At 40.9% G+C, this 27,657-nt stretch overlaps 2 protein-coding genes across 2 annotated transcripts in view; one reads left to right on the plus strand and one right to left on the minus strand.

The window, feature by feature from the left end:
* The window catches only part of LOC132542404 (zinc finger protein 14-like), a 72,583-nt gene extending 65,565 nt beyond the window's left edge, over positions 1-7,018 (minus strand). Inside the window, exon 1 of the mRNA XM_060204975.1 lies at positions 6,888-7,018. Within this exon, the coding sequence (XP_060060958.1) occupies positions 6,888-6,902 (15 nt within the window). The 5' untranslated portion in view covers positions 6,903-7,018. The remainder of the gene's footprint in view (positions 1-6,887) is intronic.
* The window catches only part of LOC132542430 (zinc finger protein 709-like), a 159,282-nt gene that overhangs the window by 18,975 nt on the left and 112,650 nt on the right, over positions 1-27,657 (plus strand). The window lies entirely within an intron of this gene.

Below are 27,657 nucleotides of genomic sequence, written 5' to 3' on the forward strand. Positions count from 1 at the left end.
GTTAAAACCATCGCACAGTTGCTAAGGATGCTTCCACCTAGACAGCATGCCTTTTGCCTCTCTCCACCCCCTTTCCTAGCCAATCCTGTCTGGACTTGCCACTTGTGGCTATAAACCCTATACATCCAGCTGCTGTTCCGGTTTTGTCCCCTTTTCTCTTCCATGTCCCGACCCGAGAAGACCTGGAGAAGGGCTGGTGGGCATAGTGGGAGGCAGCCATTTTGCTAGCTCCATGTGGCCTAAGCCTCTGTGCTCACACACAACTCTGGGGCACCTGTGTGAATAAAGATTTGTGTTTCCACTCCGCCACGAGTTCCTGGTCTCCTCTCTCCCCCACCACACAACCCAACAGAGGTGGAAGAGAGGAATATCCTTTTTTAAAATAATTATTTATTTATTTATTCCCTTTTGTTGCCCTTGTTGCTTTATTGTTGTAGTTATTATTGTTGATGTTATTGATGTCATCATTGCTGGATAGGACATAGAGAAATAGAGAGAGGAGGGCAGACAGAGAGGAAAGAGAAAGACTCCTGCTGACCTGCTTCACTGCCTGAGAAGAGACTCCCCTGCAGGTAGGGATCCAGGTGCTCAAACTGGGATCCTTATGCTTTCCTTGCGCTTTGCACCACGTGCTTTAACCTGCTGTGCTGCTGCCCATCTCCCCCAGGAATGTCCTTCTTGACCAGAGGTGGGATCCTCAGCAGATGGTCAAAGTCCCTCCAGGGAAGAGGGGCTTCAGTCCTGTGCAAGGACAGAGCCAAGTTCCTGCCCCAGATCCTGTCCTGGTTATCTGCCTGGGATCAATTCTCATTCCACAGCCACTCACCAGAAGAGCTCCCATCCTCAAGTTCCTCCAAAGATTCACTAGTCAGAGGTGGAGATGTCTGTGTGTCCTTCCTCCTTGAGCTCAGGAGACTCCTCTCTAAGTAATAGGGACACTGACCCCCCTCAGCTCCTGAAGTGCTGCACACCCACCCACACACACACATACACACTGACTGTATCCTAGAGATTGAAGGTTGGTCTTATGGAGGGGAAGACAGAGAGGGGGAGAGAAAGACAGACACCTGCAGACCTGCTTCACTGCCTGTGAAGCGACTCCCCTGCAGGTGGGGAGCTGGGGGCTCGAACTGGGATCCTTCCACTGGTACTTGAGCTTTGTGCCATGTGCACTTAACCCGCTGCACTACCGCCCGACTCCCCCAGTTTAATTTTTTAATTGATGAATTCTTTATGTATTTGGATTATCAATACTCTCTGATGTAGTACAAAAATTCTGCTCAGACTCTGTAGGAAGTATCTGTTATGGTAGCCTACCTTTGTTGAATATAACCTTTTCAATTTGATGTAACTGTATTCATTTATTTTTGCTTTTGGTTTCCTTGCAACTAATGTTTTTATCTAAACATTTGATGTTTTTAGCCTATCAAATCATTTATAAGTTTGGAGTAAAATTTTAAAGGTCTTTATTTGCTTTAGTAGCATAGAGAAAAATCAACAGAGAAAGGGGTAGAGGGCACAAGACATCTGCAGCACTGTTTCACAACTTGCAACTTGATAATCAAAATGAGATACCATGAACTAGGACATGGGTAAAAGTCCCCAGTTTCCACATGAAGGGCACAAGCTTTCAGACTGGGAGGCAGTGCTGAAGGTGGCTCTCTTTCCCTTACTACCACCTCCCAGTCAATTTCTCTCTGGCTTACCAAATAAAATAAAAGTATGTTAAATACAAAGTATACAAAGAGAAATTTAGAGAGAATATGTGTGATGACGCTATATGCCAGGACACAATGGTGACATCACCTTTGGCAACAGAAGCCTGACAGAGTGTGCAGTGATCTGCACATGTGTATGGTGGACTGTAGGTGAATCCAGACTGCTGGTGTGCAAAGCATTGTGGGTAGGCTGAATAGACTTAAAAGGACAGCAGTCAGAACTCTGAGGTCTCTTTGGCTGAGATTTTTCCTGGTCAGACACCTCTAAGCTGAGGTGCCCCAGGCATCCACTGCCAAGTCTACTGGGAACTGAGCACGTGTGACTCTGCTAGCCGGTAAACTTTTAGTCCCCTCTACATCCATGAGCAACCTTTAAGAGCTTATAATTGTTTATCTTATGGGGCTAAACTTTGATAACCATGTTTAGACTTTACAGACCTAGCATATGGAAAACCCTTGATGATAATTGCTTATTTTGCCTTTTACCTGTTTCATCCTAATAAACCATGTATTGATTAAACCAGTTCCCAGCTCCCGCTGTGAATTCTTCTATATGGTCACAAGCAGCCCCAACCCCCATACCTCTTTTTAAGTTAATTTACAACAAATATATACTTTTGAACTAGACAGTTACAATTTATGCAAAAAGATAATAAAGATTCACATATTGTAGCATCCATTATTATTCCACTGTTTTACATTCACTGGTCTCAGCAGTACAAGTACCTTACTAGGTCTGTAAAGTCATTCTACAATGTCTACACAATAAGAATAGTTTTTATAATGCCAGGGGTTTTATATTTTCAAAAATGTGTTATTGATTTGAATACATCTAAGCATTGTTGACATCAGGAATTTCTCAGTACCAAGTAGATTTTTTTAAATATTAGAGTTTATGATAAAGAATCAAAGTACTTACTCACATTCCGTATATTTATACTGTATTCAGAGGTATGGCTTCACATGGCCTTGTGATTCCCTACAATTACCTAGATATATTTACTTATATATTAACACAAGAAGGAGAGATAGAGAGACAATAAAAACAGAACAAGAAGGAGCGATAGAGAGACAATAAAAACAGAACATATCTCTTGCCCATGTAGTGCAGAGGCTCACCTGAGAGCTATTATATTAAACCACAAGCCTCTGCATCATGTCTTAGGTTGCATCTCTCTCTCTAATCTTTAGTAGAGTTTATACTCAAAATATTGATTTCCATTGTGAATATTTTCATGTGCTTGAAAATTAGTGGAACATCTGAAAGCTTTATGACTTTCTTGGGGTTTGTTTTCACTGTGAATTCTTTCATGTCCATGGAGAGGACCAGAATAACAGAATGTTTTCAACACTGCTTGCATTGATCAAATTTCTCTCCATTGTGAGTTATTTCATTTTGACAAAGATGACTGGCTTGAATCAATGTTTTGCTATTTAGTTTCACTGGGTTTCTCACCACTGTGAGATTTTTCATGTCTCCAAAGAACACTGACTTAAATGAATGTTTGACTACATTGTTTACATTCATGAGGTTTCCTCCTCTCCACTGTGAGTTCTATCATTTAACTGAAGAGAACTAGATCCCATGAATGCTTTACTTCATTGTTTACATTCATAAGGTTTCTCTGCACTGTGAATTCTTTCATGTGTCTGAAGACTACTGGAACAACTGAATGTTTTACTACATTGTTTACATTCATGGGGTTTCTCTCCACTGTGAGTTTTTTCATGTGTCTGAAGATTACTGGATTGCCAGACTGTTTCACTACATATTTTATAGTCATAAGGCTTCTCTCCACTGTGAATTCTTTCATGTTCCCAACGACTAATGGAATCACTGAATATTTTACTACACTGTTTTCATTCTTAGGGTTTCTCTCCACAGTAAATTCTTTCATGTGTCTCAAGGCTACTTGAACAACTGAATGTTTTACTACATAGTTTACATTTATAGGGTTTCTCTCCACTGTGAGTCCTTTCATGTGTCCAAAGATTACTGGATTGCCTGAACGTTTTACTACACAATTTACAATCATAGGGTTTCTGTCCATAGTAAATTCTTTCATGTGTCTGAAGACTATTGGAAGAACATTATGTTTTACTACACAATTTACATTTATGGGGTTTCTCTCCACTGTGAATTCTTTTATGTGCCCAAAGACTACTGGAACAACTGAATGTTTTACTACATTGTTTACATTCATAGGGTTTCTCTTCACTGTAAATTCTTTCATGTCTTTGAAGATTACTATAATAAGTGAATAATTTGTTGTATACTTCACATTCTTGAGACTTTCTACCATTCTGACTTTTTTGCCCTCAGAGATTTTCACTGCTGTATTACTGTAAAATAATGAACAATTAATTAATGACATTTTAATGCATAAAACTGTAATTGATTCTATGATCAAGATGCAGATTATTTTACTTAATAAGTCACAAAATAAGATATTAACAATAGATTTCACTAAAAATGCAGACTGAAAGAAATCACAAATACTCAAAATTATAAAATAATCTCCAGGGAGTCAGACCGTAGTGCAGTGGGTTAAGCTCACATTGCAAAGTGCAAGAACTGGTTAGGATCCAGTTCAAGGCGCCAGCTCTCCACCTGTAGGGGAGTCGCTTCACAGGTAGTGAAATAGGTCTAAAGGTGTCCCTCTTCCTCCCTATCTTCCCCTTTCTCTCTATTTCTCTTTGTCTCTATCCAATAACAAATAAAACTTTTTTATTTAAATCTTGAATTAAAAGTAAAGTTTAAAATCTGGTAAAAAGGGGCTGGGCTTGGGAGTCGGGAAGTAGCACAGCAGGTTAAGCACACAGGGCATGAAGTGTAATGACAGGTTGAATGATTCCAGTTTGAGCCCCTGGCTTCCCGCCTGCAGAGGAGTCACTTCATAAGTGGTAAAGCAGGTGTTTAGGTGTCTATCTTTCTCTCCCCTTCTCTCCATTTTTCTCTCCTGTCCAAAATCAATGACAGCAACAACTACAACAATAACACAAGGGCAACAAAAGGGATACAGTAAAAAAAATTAAGAAAACATATTTGCATGCTTTATGTCAAAGGGCTAATCAGCAATATATGTTCTCACACAACTCAGTAGGGTAACATAAGTAACCACAGAAAATGTGCAGAAAGAAATTTATAGTCTCTTTAACCAAGAAGATGTTTAGTCACAGGGCAATTAAAAATAGCTCTTGGGAGTTGGGCGGTAGCGCAGTGGGTTAAGTGCAGGTGGCGCAAAGCAAAAGGACCGGCGTAAGGAACTGGGTCTGATCCCCCCTCCGGCTCCTCACCTGTAGGAGAGTTGCTTCACAAATGGTGAAGAAGGTCTGCAAGTGTCTTGTCTTTCTTAGAAGATTAGAGAGAAAAAAGACCTCATGAAGTTTCCCCTCCCTTTCATATCTGTGTTGTCAGGGCTCGAAACTCAATATCCAGGTATGACAAAGTTGCACTTTCAAACACGAGTTATATCTTAGTACTCAAAAATTATTTCACAGGCGCTTTCTGGGGGCATACCAAGTAGAGACCACAAATGATCACCTGAGAGATCCCAGATGGGTTCAAGACCCATCTCTCCAACAGCTGTAGAGGGAAGTCTCACAATTGAATGTGCTTCACCATGCCCCCATTTCTCATATCTAGTTATCTCTGTATCTATATCTAACATGACATTCAAGAATGTTGACACAGAGTCCCAGTGATAACCCTAATTGGAAAGTAAGAGTTTGAAGAATAAGTGGCTGGGCAGAGAGCATAGTGATCATGCACAATACTTCCATACTTGAGGCTTTCATTCCCCAGCATCACTATAAGCCTGATTTGAGCAGTACTCTGGTCAGTGTCTCTTCCTCTCATTCCTCCATTAAAACAAATTTAAAGAAACAAGGGCAACAAGAGGGAATAAATAAATATTGAAAAATAAATAAATAAATGTAAAGGTGCTGGGTCATGGCGCACCTGGTTGAGCGCACATGGTACAGTGCTCAAGGACCCATTCGAGTCTCCGATCCCCACCTGCAGGGGGAAAGCTTCACGAGTGGTGAAGCAGTGCTGCAGGTGTCTGTCTGTGTCTCTTTCTCTCTATCCCACCTTTCACTCTCCATTTCTAGCTGTCTCTATCCAAATAAATAGATAAAGACAATTAAAAAATTTAAAAATAAAGTTTAAAAAATTAAAAAGTAAATAAAATACATTTAAAAAATGTAAAATAAATGAGTCCTATTTCCCCAAAGCTCAGCCCCACTAGGTAAATATTGAGACAGGTTGGGAGTATGGATTGACCTGTCAACACCCATGTTCAGTGCAGAAGCAATTACAGAAGCCAGACCTTCCACCTTCTAGACCCCACAAATGATACTGGGTCCATACTCCCAGAGGGATAAAAAATAAGAGAGCTATCAGGGTAGGGGATGAAGGGAGTCAGGGAGTAGCACAGAGGGTTAAGTGCACGTGGTGGAAGCACAAGGAACAACGTAAGGGTAGGGGATGGAATATGGAGATCTGGTGGTGGGAAGTGTGGGGAGTTGTTCCCCTCTTATCCTATGGTTGTGCTTCCATTATATAAATAATAATGAAACAACAGGGCATTGGGCGGTAGCACAGTGGACTAAGTGCACATGGTGCAAAGAGCAAGGACAGGCATAAGGATCCTGGTTCAAGCCCCCGGCTCCCCACCTACAGGGGATTTGCTTCACATGCGGTGAAGCAAGTGTGCAGGTGACTGTCTTACTGTCTTTCTCTCCTCTTTTTATTCCCCTCCTACTCCACTTCTCTCTGACTTATCTAACAATGACAACAACAACAATAATAATTATACCAACAATAAAATAACAACAAGGGCAATAAAAGGGAAAATAAATATTTTTTAAAAATCAAAAGAGACTTAATAAAATTAAATAATAAAAGAAGAAAAGAGTAAGTGAAAAGAGCAATACAAGGGAGGGCAAGATAACATAAAGTGTCTGCCAGAGGCCCTCAGGTTCTAGGTTCTAATCACCAACCATAAGCCAGGGATGAGCAGTGCCCTGGCAGAAAAAGAGAGAAAGAAACAGAGATACAGAAATATGATGGGCAAAGAAAGAAACAGTAAATTAAACATGTATCACTTAAAGGAAAAATTATTCAAGAGGAAGAAGAAAGACTCTGATGTGGGGCAAGTCACTTACCCAAGAAACTGCCATCTCTTCTTCATTCCCTGAATGTCTTTCAGGCCAGAAAATGGAAGATCAATCACAGCAATAGCTTGAGACTCTGTTTAAATCTAGCAGCACAGCCTCTTCACTGGACAGTATGGCCCTAGATGGAAGACACAGTAGTAAATACAAGATACAATATACTAGCTGTCCAATGTAAACGGAAGAGGTTATGGAAACATTTAGTGAGATATCCTGCCTATTAGGACCATGACAAAGGCCACAATCTCGACTGACATCTCTTTCCAACATTTTAATTTTTCTTCAACAAAAGCATTCACAAAAATCTACTATAATGGAAGCTGGGTGGTAGTGCAGCATGTAAGCACACATGGCGCATAGCTCATAGACCAGCCTAAGGAGAGATTAAGGCACCCACAGTATATTCAGTAGTTAAGAGTTATGAGAAGTATTTTAGAGTGAGATGTGCATGTTGTAATGCACCAGAAAATATTTTAGGTATAGGAGAAATACATAAGACATACCTGGAGGTTTTATGTATGAAGAGAATTGCTAAAGCAATTCCATGTGGCCTAGGCACTGTAAATATACTTGATATTAAGTTACCATGCACAGAACCTAGCTTCAGAAATCAGTACCCAATTAAGGAAGGAGTGGAAGAGATTAGTGAAACAATTCAGATCATGCTAAAGGAAGGAATTATAGAACCTACTCAGAGCTTTAACTATAACAGCCCAATATGGCCAGTTCAGAAGCCCAACGTTAAATGCAGGATGACAGTGGACTATAGAAGAGTTCGTGAAAGAACAGGAAAGATGCCAGGACAATTACCAGATGTAGAAGTTATATTTCTAAGAATTAGGAAGGCTTCAATAAATGGCTAGCCACCATAGACTTAACTGACATGTTCTTTGCCATACCTTTAGCACCAGACTCTAGAGAGATTACAACTTTCTCATGGCAGGGGAAGCAATATCAGTTTAGTTGAGTCTCAAAAGAGTACAGAAATAGAAGAAGACCTCCTAGAGTACTCTCCTCCCTACCAACCTCAACCTCCCCCAGTCCCACAGGAACCCCCAGCAGCAGGCCAGGACTTATGGAGCCCTCCTCATATGAGAGCCTGTACAGCCCAGAGAACCCCCCGATTCAGTGGCCCTGCCCCTCCAAGCCCTAGAACCCCTGAATGAGAATGGTGAACAATTGATGCAGTATTGGCCATTTTTCACTAGTGTCCTTTATAATTGGAAAATGCAGAACTGTAAGTTTTCAGAAAAACCAGCAGCACTCATTGACCTGTTAGATTTTGTTGTGTTTACCCATCAGCCAACCTGGGATGACTGGCAGCAGCTTTTACAGATTCTTTTTACCAGGGAAGAAAGAGAAAAGATCATCTTGGAAACCTGAAAACTCGTGCCCGGGGTGTATGAGAACCCCAACGTAAATCAGCCCTGATAGATGCCAGTTTCCCTCTGATAAGAATCACCTGGTATTTTAACTCACCTGAAGGTAAGGAGAAGCTCAAGTCCATCACCAGACTTCTTCTTCTAGCGTTTGCCATCACCAGACTAATGAGAGGTCTCTGGGTGGCTGCATGCTGACCCACCAATTTGGCCAAGGTTAGTAGTGTGCAATGGGAAAATACAGAAACCCCAGCTGCCTTCTTAGAAAGAATTATGTAGGCTTATCGAATGTTCACTCCCCTAGATCCAGAAGCTCCAGAGAATACGTCAGCAGTAATTATGTCCTTTGTAAACCAGGCTGCCCCTGATATCCGGAAAAAACTCCAAAAAATAGATAGATTAGCAGATAAGTCTTTACAGGAACTACTGGCAGCAGTGGAGAAAGTCTTTAACAACCAAGAGACCCCTAAAGAACTCCAGTTACGACTAATGACAGCAGCTAGCAAGCAACAGACTCACAACATCACTAAGGTATTGTTGACAGCTACCGAAGCATGCCCTCAATGGAAGGCCGAGAGGCCCATCCTCCCTGAGGATTTGAAAAGAGCAGAGGTCCATTCGGGGACGGAGAAAAGAAGCTCCTTAAAGATCAATGTGCATATTGCAAAGAGATAGGACACTGGGGCAGAGAGTGTCTGAGAAAAAAAGGGAGACAAAAGGACACTGGGTTTGTATTTTAATTGATACATGTTTAATTTACTGTTTCTGTCTCTGTCTTTCTGCCAGGGCACTGCTCATCTCTGGCTAATGTTGGGTCAGGGAATAGAACCTGTAACCTGAGAGCTTAGGCAGAAACTTTACATTATCTCCCCACCCTTGTATTTATTTTCACATTCCTTTATTATTTAATTTTTATTTATAAAATGATGTTGCTGTGGTCTGGAAGGTGGCACAGTGGTTAAGGAACTAGACTCTCAAGCATGAGGTCCTGGGTTCAATCCCGGGCAGCACAGGTACCAGAGTGATGTCTGGCTCTTTCTATCTCTCCTAACTTTCTCAGGAATAAAATAAAATCTTTAAAAAAAAAAGGAAATGCTGACCAGACCATAGGATATGAAGGGTAAAATTCCATACAGTTTCCAACACCAGAATGCCATATCCCATCCCCTCCCCTGATAGATTTCCTATATTCTTTATGCCTCTGGGAGTACGGACCCAGGGTCATTATGGGGTCCAAAAGGTAGAAGGGCTGACTTCCCCAGTGAACATGGGTATTAACAGGCCTGGCCAAACTCCCAACCTGACTACCTCTTTTTGTAGTGGGTCAGAGCTCTGGGGTAGCAGGACTCTCTTATTTTAATTTTTAAAAATTATTTTAATGAGGGAGTCAGGCTGTAGCGCAGCGGATTAAGCGCACTTGGCACAAAGCACAAGGACCGGCATAAGGATCCCGGTTCGAGCCCCGGCTCCCCACCTGCAGGGGAGTCGTTTCACAGGTGGTGAAGCAGGTCTGCAGGTGTCTGTCTTTCTCTCCCCCTCTCTGTCTTACCCTCCTCTCTCCATTTCTCTATCCAACAATGACGACAACAACAATAATAACTACAACAATAAAACAACAAAAAAGGGAATAAATAAATAAAATAAAATATTTTTAAAAATTATTTTAATGAGAGAGACCAGCATAGTGCTCAGCTCTGGCTTATCTTGATGATTGTGATTGAAAGCCTCAAGTATGGAAGTATTTTGCATAACCACTATGCTATCTCCCTAGCCACTAACTCTTAAAACTATTAACTTTCTATATAGTATTATCACTGGGACTTAGCATCATCATTCTTGAATGTCACATTATATATAGGTACAGATATAAATAGAGAAAAGAAATGGGGGGGTGAAGCACATATAATTGTGAGACTTCCCTCTACAGCTGTTGGAGAGATGGGTCTTGAACCCATCTGAGTTCTCAAAGGTGGTCGTTTATGGTCTCAACTTGGTATGCCACCAGAAAGACCCTGTGAAATAATTTTTAAATACCAAGACATAACATAACTCATTTTGTAAAGTGAAACTTTGCCATACCGGGATGTTGCGTTTCAAGCCCTGACAACACAGATAGACATGAAAAGGGAAACTTCCTGGGTGTTACTCTGGTGTCTTTCCTTTTTTTGTCTAGTCTTCTCACTAGATAAAATAAATAAATAACATTGTTCCACCAGGAATAGTGGAATCATGCACAAATAAACTTCAATAGAATGCATACTTCCTAAAGTTGAGAGGCTTTGTTTTTCTCTCTTTTTTAAATTTAAAATGTTATTTTATTTACAAAAAGGAAACAGTGACAAAACCATAGGATAAAAGGGATACAACTCCACACAATTCCCATGCAAGGTCATTGTGAGATGCAGAAGGTGGAAGGTCTGCCTTCTGGAATCCCCACTTAACATGGGTGTTGACAAGTTGATCCATACTCCCACCCTGCCTCTCTCTTTCCCTAATTGGTTGGGGTTCTGTGGAATTACTGCTATAGGACACATTGGTGAAGTTGTTTATTTTAGTTATATTTCATAGGGTCTGTGGCTATACTTTTTTCCCCTGAGGCTGAAATCTGATATGCAGCTGGATCCAAGTTATTCTCTAGGGAGATGATGTCATGGCTGGAGAAAGGACAGAGAATAGCTCCCAAACTTGGGAAAGGTATATAAATATTGTTGACTGTAAACCCCATCAGTTTGACATGATCTGGGGCCTGTATTCATCTTAGGAGCCTATGTGACCTCTACATCCCTGTAGATCTGAGCTCAAATTCTGGGTCATGAGTAGCAAGGTTCCAAGCTAGCCTAATATCAGGACACATCTTCCTCAGGTGGTAGAGAGAATATGTTTTCCAGCCTCCCTTTGGAAGATGGAACATTCTCTACTGTTGATGAACCAAGTTGAGGGCAAGGTCCTATGGGGGCTCACAAAGGGGTCTATTTTGTTTCTGAGAAAGATGAGGGGTATCGGAAGTTCTCACCATAGCAATCAGATGAGAGAAAGGAATCACAGGAATACAGACTGGAAGGGAAGAAGTCAAGCTCTCACTATTTGTAGTTGATATGATTGTCTGCATAGAAAAACATAAAAAGGAGCAAGGGTGATGGCGCACCTGGTTGAGCGCAAATGTTACAATGTGCAAGGATCCAGGTTCAAGCCCCCTGGTCCTCACCTGCAAGGGGAGAGCTTCACAAGTGGTGAAGCAGAGCTTCACGTGTCTTTCTGTCTCTCTCTGTCTCTATCAACCCAAAGAAGAGGATATACAGAATTCACTCCCATTCCCTGTTGCAGCAATATTAATAAAATACCTAGGAATAAACCTGACCAAAGAAGTGTAAGACCTGTACACTGGAAACTGAGTCAGTATTCAAAGAAATAGAAAGTGATAAGAGCTGGGTGGTTGCACACCTGGTTGAGTGCACATGTTCCAGTGTGCAGGGAACCAGGTTTGAGTCCCCATTCCCCACCTGCAGGGGGAAAGCTTCACAAGTGGGGAAGCAGAGCTGCAGGTGCCTCCCTGTCTCTCTTCCTCTATACCCTCCTCTCTCTCAATTTCTGGCTGTCCCTAGACAATAAATAAATAAATATATATATTTTTATAAAAAAAGAAATAGATAATGATAATAACAAATCAGTGGGACTACATCAAATTGAAAAGCTGCACAGCCAAAGAAACTATCACACAAACAAACAGAACCCTCACAGAATGGGAGAGGATCTTTACATGCCATACATCACACAAGAGACTAATAACCAAAATATACAAAGAGCTCAGCAAACTTAGCAACAAAAAAGCAAATGTCCCCATCCAAAAATGGACAGAGAATAGGAACAGAATATTCACAACAGAAGAAATCCAAAAGGCTAACAAGCACATGAAAAATTGCTCCAGGTCACTGACTGTCAAAGAAATGCAAATAAAGACAACTTTGAGATAGCACCTCACCCCTGTGAGAATGGCAAACATCAAAAAGGACAGCAGCAACAAATGCTGGAGAGGCTGTGGGAACAGAGGAACCCTTCTGCACTGCTGGTGGGAATGTAAATTGGTCCAGCCTCTCTGGAGAGCAGTCTGGAGAACTCTCACAAGGCTAAACATGGACCTTCTATCTGACCCAGTAATTCCTCTCTTGGAGATATACCCCAGGGACACCATAAGACCCAACTAAAAGGATACATGTACACCTATGTTCAGAGCAGCACAATTCATAATAGCGTAAACCTGGAAGCAACCCAGGGGCCCAACAACAGATGAGTGGCTGAGAAAGCTGTGTATACAGCTGTGTATACAATTGTGTATACAATTGAATACTACAGAGCTATTAAGAACAGTGAGCCCACCTTCTCTGACCCATCTTGGATGGAGCTAAAAGGAATTTTCTTTTTTTTAAAGTAGATTTTTAAAATAATATTTATTTATTTAATAAATGATTGAGACAGAGAGAAATGGATGAGGCAGGGGATATAGAGAGAGAGAAAGAGAGAAAACTGCAGCCCTGCTTCACATTACATGAAGATTGCCTCTTCTAGGTGGGGTCAAGGAGCTTGAACTGGTTCTTTGAACACTACAAACTGAACACTTAAAGACGTGTGCCACCACTTGACTCCCTGCCTTCTTTTTCTTTCTTTTTTTAAATTTTTTTAAAATATTAATTTTATTTATTTATTCCCTTTGTTGCCCTTGTTTTATTGTTGTAGTTATTGTTGTTGTCATTGTTGGATAGGACAGAGAGAAATGGAGAGAGGAGGGGAAGACAGAGAGGAGCAGAGAAAGATAGACACCTGCAGACCTGCTTCACCGCCTGTGAAGTGACTCCCCTGCAGATGGGGAGCCGGGTTCGAACCGGGATCCTTATGCTGGTCCTTGTGCTTTGCACCACCTGCGCTTAACCCGCTGCCCTACAGCCCGACTCCTGCCTTGTTTTTCTTTCTACCCAGCATTCTTTTAAAGATTTTTTAGAAAAAATTTATTCTTTTTTTTTGCCATTGTTTTATCGTTGTACTTATGATTGTTGTTGTTAATTGTTGTTGACTTTTTGTTGTTGGATAGGACAGAGAGAAATGGAAGGGGAGTTGAAGACAGAGACCTGCAGACCTGCTTCACCACCTGTCAAGTGATTCCCCTGCAAGTGCGGAGCCGGGGGCTTGAACTGGCATCCTTACTCCAGTCCTTGACTCTGCACCACGTGCACTTAAACCGCTGTGCTACAACCCAACTCTCTCGACCCAGCATTATATGTGGGGTCAACAATTCTTTGTTATTCTTTTAGTATTTGTTTACTTATTTCCTTTTTATTTTCCTTGTTTTTATTGTTTTTGTAGTTATTGTTGTTGATGTAGCGTAGTTTTTGGATAGTACAGAGAGAAATGGAGAGAGGAGGGGAAGACACAGATGGGGAGAAAAGGATAGTCTCCTGTAGACCTGCTTCACAGCCTGTGAAGTGACTCCCCTGCAAGTGGGGAGCCGGGGGCTCGAATGGGGATCCTTATGTTGGTCCTTGCGCTTTGCGCCACGTGCGTTTAACCACTGCGCTACCGCCCAACTCTCGGGATCAGCAATTCTTATGTTGACTAGTGGCACAGAACTGTTGAAAATGTCTTAATTTTTGCAGATAAAAGTAATGACATTAATCCAGCATTCCTACTGTGTTGTTAAAATTCGGTGGCCCCAGCTGGCCGGGCTAGCTTCACGGGCGGGTAAAAGAGACGACCAGAGACATACGGCTGGGCAGGGAAGCTGTATTTCTTTATTCAGGAACAACGATCATAAACTAAACCAAACTAATCACCAAACAGAACTCTGCTGCCTCTTTCCCCCATGGCGGCACCAAGCACTCTCTAACTCTGCAACTCTGGAACTCTCAAACTCTGGAACTCTGGCACTCTCTCGGGGTTCCTAGGGGCGGGGCCAAGCAGGCCCGTGAAACTAGCAGGACTAATCTAATTTTCTTGGCGGGGGAGAACTAGAACAACCCAATGTAAAGCATACAACACTACTGAGAATGATGTCTCTCCTGGGATATCACACACCTAACACAATTCTGCTTAGTTCCCATGTGTGCTCTTCACAACTTCTGTCTAAGATATAAGATTCAGTAACTCTACAAAAGGGTAATAAACCAGAATTACTCTTTTTTTTTTAACAAATATGAAACTTTATTGTTATATCATACAGGTATCTGACATTCAGGGATTGCAAGCAATTTTATTACGTACTGTACTGAGGATTGTTTTTTTTTTTTTTTTTAAAGAATTTATTTATTTATTCACGAGAAAGATAGGAGAAGAGAAAGAACTAGCCATCACTCTGGTACATGTGCTGCGGGGGATTGAACTCAGGACCTCATGCTTGTGCCACCTCCCGGACCACAAAATTTTTAAATATTTTTTTTTTTTCCTTTTGTTGTCCTTGTTTTTCATTGTTGTTGTGGTTATTGTTGTTATTGATGTCTTCATCGTTGTTGGATAGGACAGAGAGAAATGGAGAGGAGAGGAAGACGGGGGGGGGAGGGGAGAGAAAGATAGACACCTGCAGACCTGCTTCACCACCTGTGAAGTGACTCCCCTGCAGGTGGGGAGCCGGGGCCTCCTTATGACAGTCCTTGCGCTTTGTGCCATGTGCGCTTAACCCACTGCGCTACTGCCTGACTCCCTTAATTGTAATTTTTTTTTTTTTCATCATTTTTCATGGACCTGTATTCTCCCCACCCACCCACCCACCCCACAGTCTTTTACTTTGGTGTAATACTCCAATTCCATTTCAGGTTCGACTTGTGTTTTCTTTTCTAATCTTGTTTTTCAACTTCGGCCTGAGAGTGAGATCATCCCATATTCATCCTTCTGTTTCTGACTTATTTCACTCAACATGATTTTTTCAAGGTCCATCCAAGATGGGCTGAAAACGGTGAAGTCACCATTTTTTACAGCTGAGTAGTATTCCATTGTGTATATATACCACAACTTGCTCTGAATGACTCTGAAAATGTCCAATAGTTCTAGGTTATCTATCTCTTCATTTAGCTCCCTTATGTCTTTACTGATTTTCTTCCTGGATGATCTGTCAAGTTGAGATAGTGGGGTGTTGAAGTCCCCTACTATGATTGTGTTACTGTTAATATATTGCTGTAGCTCTTTCAGTAGAAGTTTGATGTATTTAGATGGCTTCTCATTGGGTGCATAGATATTAATAATTGTTAAGTCCTCTTGATTGACTGATCCTCTGAGCATTAAGTAGTGTCCATTCCTATCTTTTTTAATCTTATCTATTTTAAAGTCTATCATGTCAGATATGAGAATAGCTGTTCCTGCCCTTTTTTGTGGGCCATTGGCTTGAATGATAGTTTTCCATCCTTTCACTTTAAGTCTGTGTTTGTCTTGTTGCGTTAGGTGAGTTTCCTGTAGACAACATATTGTTGGGTTGTGTTTTCTGATCCATCTTCCTACTCTGTGTCTTTTAATAGGTGAATTCAGGCCATTCACATTTATTGATATCAAAGATTGAAGATATTTTAACGCCATTCTTGTAGAGTTTTAGAGTGTTTTGATATATGTTCTATTTGTGGTGGTCTGGTTGTTTATAGGAAACCTTTCAGAACTTCTTTCAAGGCAGGCTTGGTGATGGTTGCTTCCTTCAACTGTTGCTTGTCTGAGAAGGTTTTGATGCTTCCATCTAGTCTGAATGACAGTCTAGCAGGATATAGTATTCTTGGCTGAAAGCCTTTCTCATTGAGCACTCGATAGATATCTTGCCATTCTCTTCTGGCCTGTAGTGTTTGTATGGAGAAGTCTGCTGCTAATCTTATGGGTTTTCCTTTGTAGGTGACTCTTTGTTTTTCTCTTGCAGCCTTGAGGATCCTTTCTTTATCCTTATTCCTTTCCAATCTAAGTATGACATGTCTTGGTGTCTTTAGGTCTGGGTTAATTCTGTTTGGGACCCTCTGGGCTTCTTGAATCTTTATGTCTTTGGTGTTGTCTAGACTAGAGAAATTTTCAGCTATTATGGCCTGGAGAACGCTTTCTTCCTCCCCTTCTCTTTCTTCCTCTGGTAAGCCAATAATGCGTATATTGTTTCTTTTGAAGTCATCCCATAGGACTCTGTTGTTGTTTTCAGCATCTCTTAATCTCTTTTTGAGATCTCTTACTTCTTCTTTAGTTGTCTCTAATTCATCCTCAATCTTGCTAATTCTGTCTTCAGCCTCATTGATTCTATTCTCTCTGCCCTCTACTGCTTTCTGGAGTTCATCTATTTTGTTGCCCTGCTCTGATACTGTTTTAGCTTGTTCAGCTAGTTGCCTTCTTAGCTCAGCAATTTCAGCTTTCAGCTCTCTAATAACCATGAGATAATTAGAATTTTCTTCCATATTCTCATTTGTTGTTCCTGCAGTTCTGATTACAATTTTTTCAAATTCTTTACTCACTCCTGTTATTATTTCCTTAGCTAATGTTTGGATGTTGAACTCGTTGTTTTGTGCTTCGCCCTCTGGAGGACTTTTAGTTGGACTCTTGTCCTGGTTCGAGTCTCCATTATTTTTTCTTGTTGTTTTAACCATTTTATATAAGTTAAGAGGTTTTTCAATCCCTGAGTTGGAGTTCAGTGGTGTAAAAGCCTTTTTTTTCCCCCTGTAGGCTATGGTAGCCTGAGGGCTTTTAAACTATCAATAGGCTTCTTGGCTTAATCAATGACTCCTGACCAAGAAATAAAGCAGGGTGTGGCAGAGATAATCCAGTGGTTATGCAAAGAGACTTTCACAGCCCTTCAGCTATGCCACCGAGGTATAGGTCTTCTCCTGAGTTTCCCGGTTAGATCTCTGTGCCCTGGTGTCCCTCCCTGTTGCTGCTCCAGATTCTGAGGGTAGTAGCAATGGAGACTCAGAGTTGTACTTGGTGAGTCTCTGGGGAGTCCTTTCCTCCCTTCAGCTGTCCCCTTGTTGGTGGAGCAGACTGGAGGTGGTGTCTCCACTGACAAACTGTCGAACTGTTAGCAGTCACTTAATCTCTCCTTAGGCCCCTCTCTCCTCTCTGTCACCAGCCACGCGTGTTTGTACTCACGGGTGATTTACTGGGTTTCTGTGGTCATTCTAGTCCTGTCTTGTTTCGGTCCGGGTGGTCTCCTTTGGTATTCCTAGTTGATCCGGGAGAGGAGAGGAGAGGAGAGAAAGCGATCTGCTGCTCGTAGCTCCGCCTCCGGAAGTCTTCTTGGATTGTTTTTTGGTTACTGTTGTAACACCCAAGTGCATCTTAAGGTACATAAGACCTTTCACTGCCAGACTTTCCACAATGGCTCCCTCCTCCTCAGAGTATCTTTTTGTATTTATAAATTATATTTTACTTCCTATGATAGAGAGAAATTGAGGAGGATGTAGATCACTGGAGAACAGTTCTTCTTGTCCTCCTCTTCTTTTGTTTGCCACCAGCGTTATTTCTGAGCTCATTATGAGAAGTTTGAATCCACTGCTGCAGAAATCCATTTATTCTTTCCATTTTATTTGACACCTGCAGGTCTGTTTCACTGATCATGAAGTGTCCCCACTCAGGAGGGAAGCAGGCCTCAAACCTAGGTCCTGTGTCATGGTGATATGTACATTTAACCAGGTGCACCACTGCCCTGAATATGATAATACTTATTTTATTTGTATAACATTCTTGCATTTTTAGCTTTTTGTTGGACACTGACACTGCAGAGATGCCTAATGTGGTATGATCACTCTAAATAGTATAATTCCCATGCTTCCATAATGATGTTGATTTTATAAAGAGCTATGTGTGGCTAGAGATGTTTCATTTCATTTTTTGTTTTTAAGATTTTATTTATTTATGAGAAAGATAGGAGGAGAAAGAAAGAACTAGACATCACTCTGGCACATGTGCTGCTGGGGGATCGAACTCGGCACCTCATGCTTGAGAGTCCAAAGCTTTACTACTGTGCCACTTCTTGGACCATGAGATGTTTCATTTCTAAGAAATGTATCATAATTACAAAAGTATAGAGGGGAAGACTGATAAGGGGGATATCTCTCTGTCACATGAGATGCCAGCGATTGTATTCAGGGCCTCGTGAAACAAAGGCCAGTGTTCTAATCAATGTACCAACTTCTAGAGCATGATTAAGAGGTATTTGATTTTCAAGTCACCAAAGACATGTTTGCAGATGAGACAATCCTTCACAGGCTTCCTAAAGTAGAGACTGAATGGCTAATCTGCTGTCGTTCACATTTTCTCCCATGAACACATTGCACATATTTTAGGGCTCCATGACCTATGAAGATGTAGCCGTGATATTCACTCCAGAGGAGTGGGCACTATTAAATCCTTCAGAGAAGAAACTCTACAGAGATGTGATATGTGAAAACTGGAGGAACTTACTTTCACTAGGTAACTTTAATAGCCTTAACTTTTCAACTAGAAGACAAATCACTTTTTGTTCACCAATGTAGAGATGGAGACAGTGTTAAGTGAGCAGGGTTTGATTGTGACTCATAATGGATCACAAATTCACCTCATGCTTGAGAGTCTTGTGCCTTAGCCACTGTGCCACCTCCCAGACCACTATATGTATAATTTCTAATACTTTATATATTTTGTAATTTTAGAAAAAAAGTAGAACATTCCAGCAAAGAGCAGCATAACTTGCATGGGAGTCAACAAAGGTGAGAGTTAAATTTACAATAAAATGTGACATACCACCCAGAAAGCTACTGTTTTCAAATATTTTGCTGTTTTAATTAATTTATTTATTTATTCTTTCCCTGTTGTTGCCTCTGTTTTGTGGTTGTAGTTATTGACGTTGTCATTGTTGAATAGAACAGAGAGAAATGGAGAGAGAACAGGGAGAGAAATACAGACACCTACAGACCTGCTTCACCACTTGTGAAGCGACTTCCCTGCAGGTGGGGAATTGGGGGCTCGACCCGGATCCCTAGGCTTGTCCTTGTGCTTTGTGGAATGTACCCTTAACCTGCTATGCTACTACTTGAATTCCTACTTATGGGTTCTTAATTGTGTGTTCTGTACTGACTTAATAATTTCATAGCAGCTCTGTTAATACAATTTATGAAGAAAGTACTATTTATAATGAAAACATAAAATTTACTATCACTGCCACAAATAGATTAATTTTTTAAAAATTTGTTATATTTATTTTATTTATTCCCTTTTGTTGCCCTTGTTGTTTTATTGTTGTAGTTATTATTGTTGTTGTCGTTGTTGGATAGGACAGAGAGAAATAGAGAGGAGGGGAAGACAGAGAGGAGGAGAGAAAGATAGACACCTACAGACCTGCTTCACCGCCTGTAAAGTGACTCCCCTGCAGGTGGGGAGCCGGGGTTCGAACTGGGATATTTATGCTGGTCCTAGTGCTTTGCGCCACCTGCGCTTAACCCGCTGCGCTACAGCCCGACTCCCAAATAGATTAATTTTTAAATAATCTCATCAAAATACTTCATGACTAGGTTATGGAATAGTTGGGCAAGTGACTCAAATATGTATGTGATGTACCTGACTGAACTTCCCATCTAACTCACTGGCAACAAAAGGACTATAATGATGTTCTACATTATCTGTCTTTCGCCAATTTATAGGAAAATCTTTCTCACATGTAACAAGGAAATGGAAGTCTTAAAAAGGGGGCAAAGGTGATTAGTATTTTATAAAATAGTACACTTGGAAACAATAAGAGTATCTATAATGTATGAATATCTATATTTTTATGATACGTAGATGTAGTCCTTCTAGAAAAGATCAATACTTTCAGGGAAAATTTTCAACACAAAGCCAAAAATTGCTGTTAACAAATAGTGGTTCAATTAATACATACAAAATACCTGTAAAGGTATCATTAGTTGTGGCATAGTAAACTTAAATGAAATTATGTATTTTTTACCAATTTTTATTTATTTATTGGTTAGCAACAGCCAGAAATCTAAAGGAAGGGAAAGAGAAAGAGAGACACCTGCAGTCATTCTTCAGCACTTGCAAAGCTTTCCCCCTGCAGGTGGGGACTGGGGGCTCGAACCAGGTCCTTATTCATTGTAGCTTGTGCTCTCTGCTGCACCACTACCCATTCCCACCTTTTTTTAAAATTATTTTTAAAAATATTTATTCCCAGGGAGTCAGGCGGTAGCACAGCGGGTTAAGCGCATGTGGCGCAAAGCGCAAGGACCAGCATAAATATCCCAGTTCGAGCCCCCGGCTCCCCACCTGCAGGGAGTCACTTCACAGGCGGTGAAGTAGGTCTGCAGGTGTCTATCTTTCTCTCCTCCTCTGTCTTCCCCTCCTCTCTCCATTTCTCTCTGTCCTATCCAACAACAATGACAGCAATAATAACAACAATAATAGCTACAACAATAAAACAACAAGGGCAACAAAAGGAAATAAATAATAAATATTAAAAAAATATTTATTCGGGGCCAGATGGTCGCACACCTGGTTGAGTCCACACGTTACAATGTGCAAAGACCTTGGTTTGAGCCCCCGGTCCCCACCTGCAGAGGGAAAGGTTCACAAGTGGTGAAGCAGTACTGCAGGTGTCTCTCTGTCTCTCACCCTCTCTTCTCTCATTTCTCTCTCAATTTCTGACTGTCTCTATTCAATAAATAAATAAAGATAATAAAAAAGAAGTTGGATTCCCTTCTGGGGTTCAACTCAGTTTAAAAAAAATTATTCCCGGGGGTCGGGCGGTGGCGCAGTGGTTTAAGCGCATGTGGCGCAAAGCACAGGGACCGGCGTAAGGATCCCGGTTCGAGCCCCCGGCTCCCCACCTTCAGGGGAGTCACTTCACAGGTGGTGAAGCAGGTCTGCAGGTGTCTATCTTTCTCTCCCCTTCTGTCTTCCCTTCCTCTGTCCATTTCTCTCTGTCCTATCCAACAACGAATTGTGTCAACAAGGGCAATAATAATAACCACAACGAAGCTACAACAAGGGCAACAAAAGGGGGGAACAAAATGGCCTCCAGGAGCGGTGGATTCATGGTGCAGGCACCGAGCCCAGCAATAACCCTGGAGGAGGAAAAAAAAAATTATTCCCATTTGTGCCCTTGTTGTTTTATTGTTGTTGTTATTGCTATCATTGATTTTGGATAGGACAGAGAAAAATGGAGAGAAGGGGAGAAAAAGATAGACACCTGAAGACCTGCTTTACCACCATTGAAGTGCAGGTGGGAAGCCATTGGCTCAAACTGGGAATCTGAAACCTGTCCTTACACTTTGCGCCATGTGTGCTTAACCTGCTGTGCTACCTCCTGACTCCCAAGCCCAGCCCCTTTTAACCAATTTTTAAACTTTACTTTTAATTCTCGATTTAAAAAAATTTATTTGTTATTGGATAGAGAGAGAAATTGAGAGAGAAGGGGGAGATAGAGAGGAAGAGAGACACCTTCAGACCTGCTTCACTGTCTGTGAAGGGACTCCCCTGCAGGTAGAGAGCCAGGGATTGAACTGGGATCCTAACCAGTTCTTGCTCTTTGCGCTGTGTGTGCTTAACCCACTGTGCTACCACCCAACTCTCTGGAGATCTTTTTCTAATTTTGAATATTTGTGATTTTTTTCAGTATACATTTTTTGTGAGATCTATTGTTAATGTCTGAGTTTGTGGTTTATTAAGTAAAATTATGTTCTGCGTCCTGATAATAGAATCAATTGTATTCATTGAAATGTCATTAATTAATTGTTCATTATTTTACAGTAATACAGCAGTGAAAGTCTCTGAGGGCAAAAAAATTCAGAATGGTAGAAAATCTCAAGAATGTGAAGTATACAGCAAACCATTCACTTATTCTATTCATCTTCAAAAACATGAAAGAATTTATAGTGGAAGGAAACCCTATGAATGTAAACACTGTAGTAAAACATTCAGTCAAGCTGGTCATCTTCATATACATGAAAGAATTCACAGTGGAGAGAAACCCTATGAATGTAAACTATGTAGTAAATCATTCAGTCATTCCAGTAATATTCAGAGACATAAAAGAATTCACAGTGGAGAGAAACCCTATGAATGTAAACTATGCAATAAAACATTCATATTTCCAGTAGTCTTCATACACATGAAAGAATTCACAGTGGAGAGAAACCCTATGAATGTAAAGCATGTAATAAAACACTCAGTTGTTCCAGTAGTCTTTGGACACATGAAGGAACTCACAGTGGAGAGAAACCATATGAATGTAATCTATGTAACAAAACATTCAGATTTTCAGTAATCTTCGGACACATGAAAGAATTCACAGTGGAGAGAAACCCTATGAATGTAAACAATGTAGTAAAACATTTGGGCATTTCAGTAGTCTTCAGGAACACGAGCAAACTCACAGTGGAAAGAAACATTATGGATGTACACAGTGTAGTAAAACATTCAGGCTATATGGTAGTCTTCAGACACATGAAAGAACTCACAGTGGAGAGAAACCCTATGATGTAAACTGTAGAAAAACATTCAGTTATTCTAGTAGTCTTCGGACAAATGAAAGAAATCACAGTGGAGAGAAACCCTATGAATGTAAACAGTGTCGAAAAACATTCAGTTGTTCCAGTAGTCTTCAGACCCATGAAAGAATTCACAGGTGAGAGAAAATCTATGAATGTAAGCAGTGTAGTAAAACATTCAGTTGTTTCAGCAGTCTTCGGATGTATGAAAGAATTCACAGTGGAGAGAAACCTTATGGGTGTACACAGTGTAGTAAAACATTCATGGTATTCGTTAATCTTCAGACACATGAACGAACTCACAGTGGAGAGAATCCCTATGAATGTAAACAATGTGGTAAAATACTCAGTTGTTCCAGTCATCTTCAGGCACATGAAAGAATTCACAGTGGAGACCCTATGAATGTCAACAATGTAGTAAAACATTCAAGAAATACTCTAATCTTCAGACACATGAAAGAATTCACAGTGGGGAGACACTCTGAATGTAAAGTGTGGTAAAACATTCAGGACATCCTGTAGTCTTTAGAGACATGAAAGAATTCACAGTTGAGAGAAACCCTATGAATTTAAACTAGTGAAACATGCAGTTATTCCAGTAGTCTTTGGTCACATGAAAGAATTCACAGTGGAGAGAAGCCCTATGAATATAAACTATGAAGGAAAGCATTCATGGAGTCTTTCTCTTCAGTTACATGATATGATTCACAGTGGAGAGAAAGAAACCTCATGAATGTAAACAATGTAGTCAAACAATCATTTAAGTCAATGTTCTTTGGATACATGAAAGATCTCACAGTGGAGAGAAACCCAGCGAAAGTAAACAGCAAAACATTGATTGAAGCCATTCATCTTTGTCAAAATGAAATAACTCACAATAGAGAGACATTTGATGAAATGTAAGCAGTGTTGAAACCATTCTGTTATTCTGGTCCTTTCTGTGGACATGAAAAGATTCACAGTGAATCAAAACCCCAAGAAAGTCATAAACCTTTCAGATGTTCCACTAACTTTCAAGCACATGAAAATATTTGCAATGGAGATATGTAAGTAAATATAGCTAGATAATTGTAGGGGTCACAGTTCATGATACAAGTGAACACAGACCTCTGAATATTCTATAAATGTAAGGAATATGAGTAAATACTTTGATTCTTTATCATAAATTCTAATATATGAAAAAAATCCACTTGGTACTGAGAACTTCCTGATGGCAACAATGCTTAGATGTATTCAGATCACTAACACATATTTACATATGAAATCATTGGCATTAGAAAAACAGTTCTTGTGGTCCGGGAGGTGGCGCAGTGGATAAAGCATCAGACACTCAAGCATGAGGTCCTGAGTTCAATCCCCGGCAGCACATGTACCAGAGTGATGTCTGGCTCTTTCTCCTCCTATGTTTCTCATTAATAAATAAATATATAAGACATTTTTTACAAAATAAATACACTTGTGTGGAGTTGTACCCCTCCTACCCTATGGTTTTGTTAATTAATCCTTTCTTAAATAAAAAAAAATAAAATAAAAAACAAATAAATAAATAAATAAATAAACCATAAAAAAAAAACAAAATAAATACACTAGAGTGTAGACACTCTAGACTGAATTTACAAACCTAGTAAGGAACTTGTACTGGAGAGACCAGTGAATGTAAAACAGTGGAATAACAATGGATGCTATAATATGTGGATCTTTATTTTCTTTCTGCATAAATTGTATCTGTCTAGTTCAAAAATACATATTCTCTCTAAATTTCTCTTTTTATACTTTTTTTTTTTTCCTCCAGGGTTATTGCTGGGCTTGGTGCCTGCACCATGAATCCACCGCTCCTGGAGGCCATTTTTTCCCCTTTTTGTTGCCCTAGTTGTTGCAGCCTCGTTGCAGTTATTATTGCCATTGTTGACGTTGCTTTGTTGTTGGATAGGACAGAGAGAAATGGAGAGAGGAGGGGAAGACAGAGAGAGAGGGGAGAGAAAGATAGACACCTGCAGACCTGCTTCACCGCCCGTGAAGCTACTCCCCTGCAGGTAGGGAGCCGGGGGCTCGAACCGGGATCCTTATGCCGGTCCCTGCGCTTTGCGCCACGTGCGCTTAACCCACTGCGCCACCGCCGGACTCCCATTTTTTTATACTTTTTATTTAATATACTTTTATTTTATTTGGTAAGCCAGAGAGAAATTGACTGGGAGGTGGTAGTAAGGGAAAGAGAGCCACCTTCAGCACTGCCTCCCAGTCTGTGAAAGCTTGTGCCCTGCATGTGGACACTGGGGGCTTTCACCCATGTCCTAGTTCATGGGATCTAATTTTGATTATCAAGCTGCAAGTTGTGAAAAAGTGCTGCAGATGTCTTACCCTCTCTACTCACTTCTCTGTTGATTTTTCTGTATCCTATTAAAGAAAATAAAGACTTAAAGTTTTGCTCCAGACTGATAAATGATTTGATAGGCTAAAAATCATCAAATATTTAGGTAAAAACATATGCAGAAGTCTCCTCTATATGAGTTTGTCAACATGTTCATCACTACAAACTTAATTCCACAGAAGTCAAAAGCAAAAATAAATGAAAACAGTGACATCAAGTTGAAACAGTTATATGCAGCAAAGGGAGTCTACCATAACAGGTACTTCACACAGACTGTGAGAAAAAGTTTTGTCCAACATCAGAGAGTACTGATAGGCAAAATACATAAAGAATTCCATCAATTAAAAAATTAATCCATTGTGCAGGGGGGTAGATAGCACAACGGTTATGGAAAGAGACTGTCATGCTTGAGGCTCTAAAGTCCAAGGTTCAACCCCACAAACCATCATCAGCTGGAGCTGGGCATTGCTATGGTGTTTGTCTCTCTGCATCTCTAAAAAATAAACAATATTTTTTTAAAAAATAGATAAAAAATATCTTTGAAAATAGGAATATATAGCTGTAATATTCTCAAGAGATCCACAGTGACAATAGACATCTGAAAATATTCTCAAAACCACTGTTTATCAGGGAAGGTAAATAAAACCAACAATGTGAGATTGTCACGCTTTAGATGAGACAGAAACAGAAGAAACTACTGAGAGGTCCAGGAAGTGGTTTTATCCAAGCCCTACCTACTATTCAACCTCCTGTGCCCTGAATTTATAAATTTTTATATAAAGGAAACACTAGGGAGTTGGGCGATAGTGCAGCGTGTTAAGCCCAGGTGGCGCAAAGCACAAGGACCGGCATAAGCATCCCAGTTCAAGGCCCTGGCTCCCCACCTGCAGGGGAGTCACTTCACAGGTGGTGAAGTAGGTCTGCAGTTGTGTATCATTCTCTATCCCTTTCTGTCTTCCCCTTCTCTCTCCATTTCTCTCTGTCCTATCCAACAACAGGCGACATCCACAATAACAATTATAACCACAACAAGGCTGCAACAAAAGGCGGGGGGAAATAACCCTGATGATAGAAAAAAAAAAAATGGAGGCCAAAAAGAAGAACTGTTATCCAATAATCTACATCCTCCTCAATTTCTCTCTGTCCTAGGAAGTAAAATATAACAACAAGGGCAACAAAAAGAATAAATATCTTTTTAAAAGGAGACACTGAAAAAACCATAGTATAAGATAACTTCACACAATTCCCACCACCAGAATTCCAGGTCTTATCCCCTCCCCTGATAGCTTTCCTATTTATCCCTCTGGGAGTATAGACCCATGGCCATTATGGGGAGCTGAAGGTTTAAGGTTTGGCTCTGTAATTGCTTCCCTGCTCAACATGGGCATTGACAGGTCAATCCATATTCCCAGCCTGTCTCTCTCTCGTTTTCTTCTTTCTGTTAAAGAACTGCTTCATTAATACAAAGTTAGACACACACAAACCACAAAGTGTCAAGTTTCAATAGTTCAGTCATAGCAAATAGGTGGCAATTCAACATCCAGGGTTGACAGAATGATTGAAGGACACTGGAACCTATCAGATTCCCACAGTGGGGTGAACATTTTCATGGGGGAAGGGAGACCCAGGTTCAGCAGCCTGTCAACTTCCTTGTCCTGCTCGATAATCATGAGGGGCACTCCACTCAAGGGCAGGTATGCAATCTGATGTTCTTCAAGCAGGTGAAAATCTCTCAAAATCAGGAGGATTTTAGGGAAGGAACGTCTCTAATTAGGATAGGTGTCTTCTGACACAAGAGCAGTGCTCTTTGCTTTAACAGTCTTTTGTGTTAACTTTGGGCAGAGAAAGTTTTCTGTCTCTGTTTAAGTGGTCCATTAGTCTGCACAGACTTTCCTGTGGTTCTGTTTACAGTCTGCCCAGGAGCTCAGTGGTCTTGTGTAATCTGCTGCCCCCTTCCCTGAACCCTCTCTTCCAGTGCTTCCCTGTGTGAAAAATGTCACAGTGGGCCCGATTGGAGTTCCCCTCACTCTGCAGCAACTGGACAAGGCTCTTTTCTGTGGATGCATTTCACAGACTGTCCTCTGCTGCATTCCAGCATAGTCAGCTCCCCAAGGACAAGTGGCATCTTCTTATCCAGGCCCCAGGGCTGAGCACTTAATTGGCTTTCATTTCCAATGGTGTCAGTAATTGCCCCTCAAACTGTGATGTCTCAGGGTTAAACCTTTTTCTCTCTAACAAATGTGTTACTTCCATGCACCAGCCTTGCATTTAACAAGACAGCCATTACTGTGTGTGTGTGTGTGTGTGTGTGTGTGTGTGTGTGTGTAGACAGATAGTATAATGGTTACTCTAAGAGACTCTCATGCCTGAGGCTCCAAAGTGCCAGGTTCAATCCCCTGTACCACCAGAAGCCAAAGTTGAGCAGTGTTCTAGTTAGACAAAGAAATTTATAAATATTGGGCACCAAAGTAAAAACCCTGTGGTGAGGTGGAGGGTGGACATACGGCTTCCTGAGCCAGGGGTGGGTGGGGTGGGGTGGGGTGGGTGGGATGGGACACAATCTT

This window comes from Erinaceus europaeus, chromosome 13 (assembly GCF_950295315.1).
Source record: "Erinaceus europaeus chromosome 13, mEriEur2.1, whole genome shotgun sequence".
NCBI lineage: Eukaryota > Metazoa > Chordata > Mammalia > Eulipotyphla > Erinaceidae > Erinaceus > Erinaceus europaeus.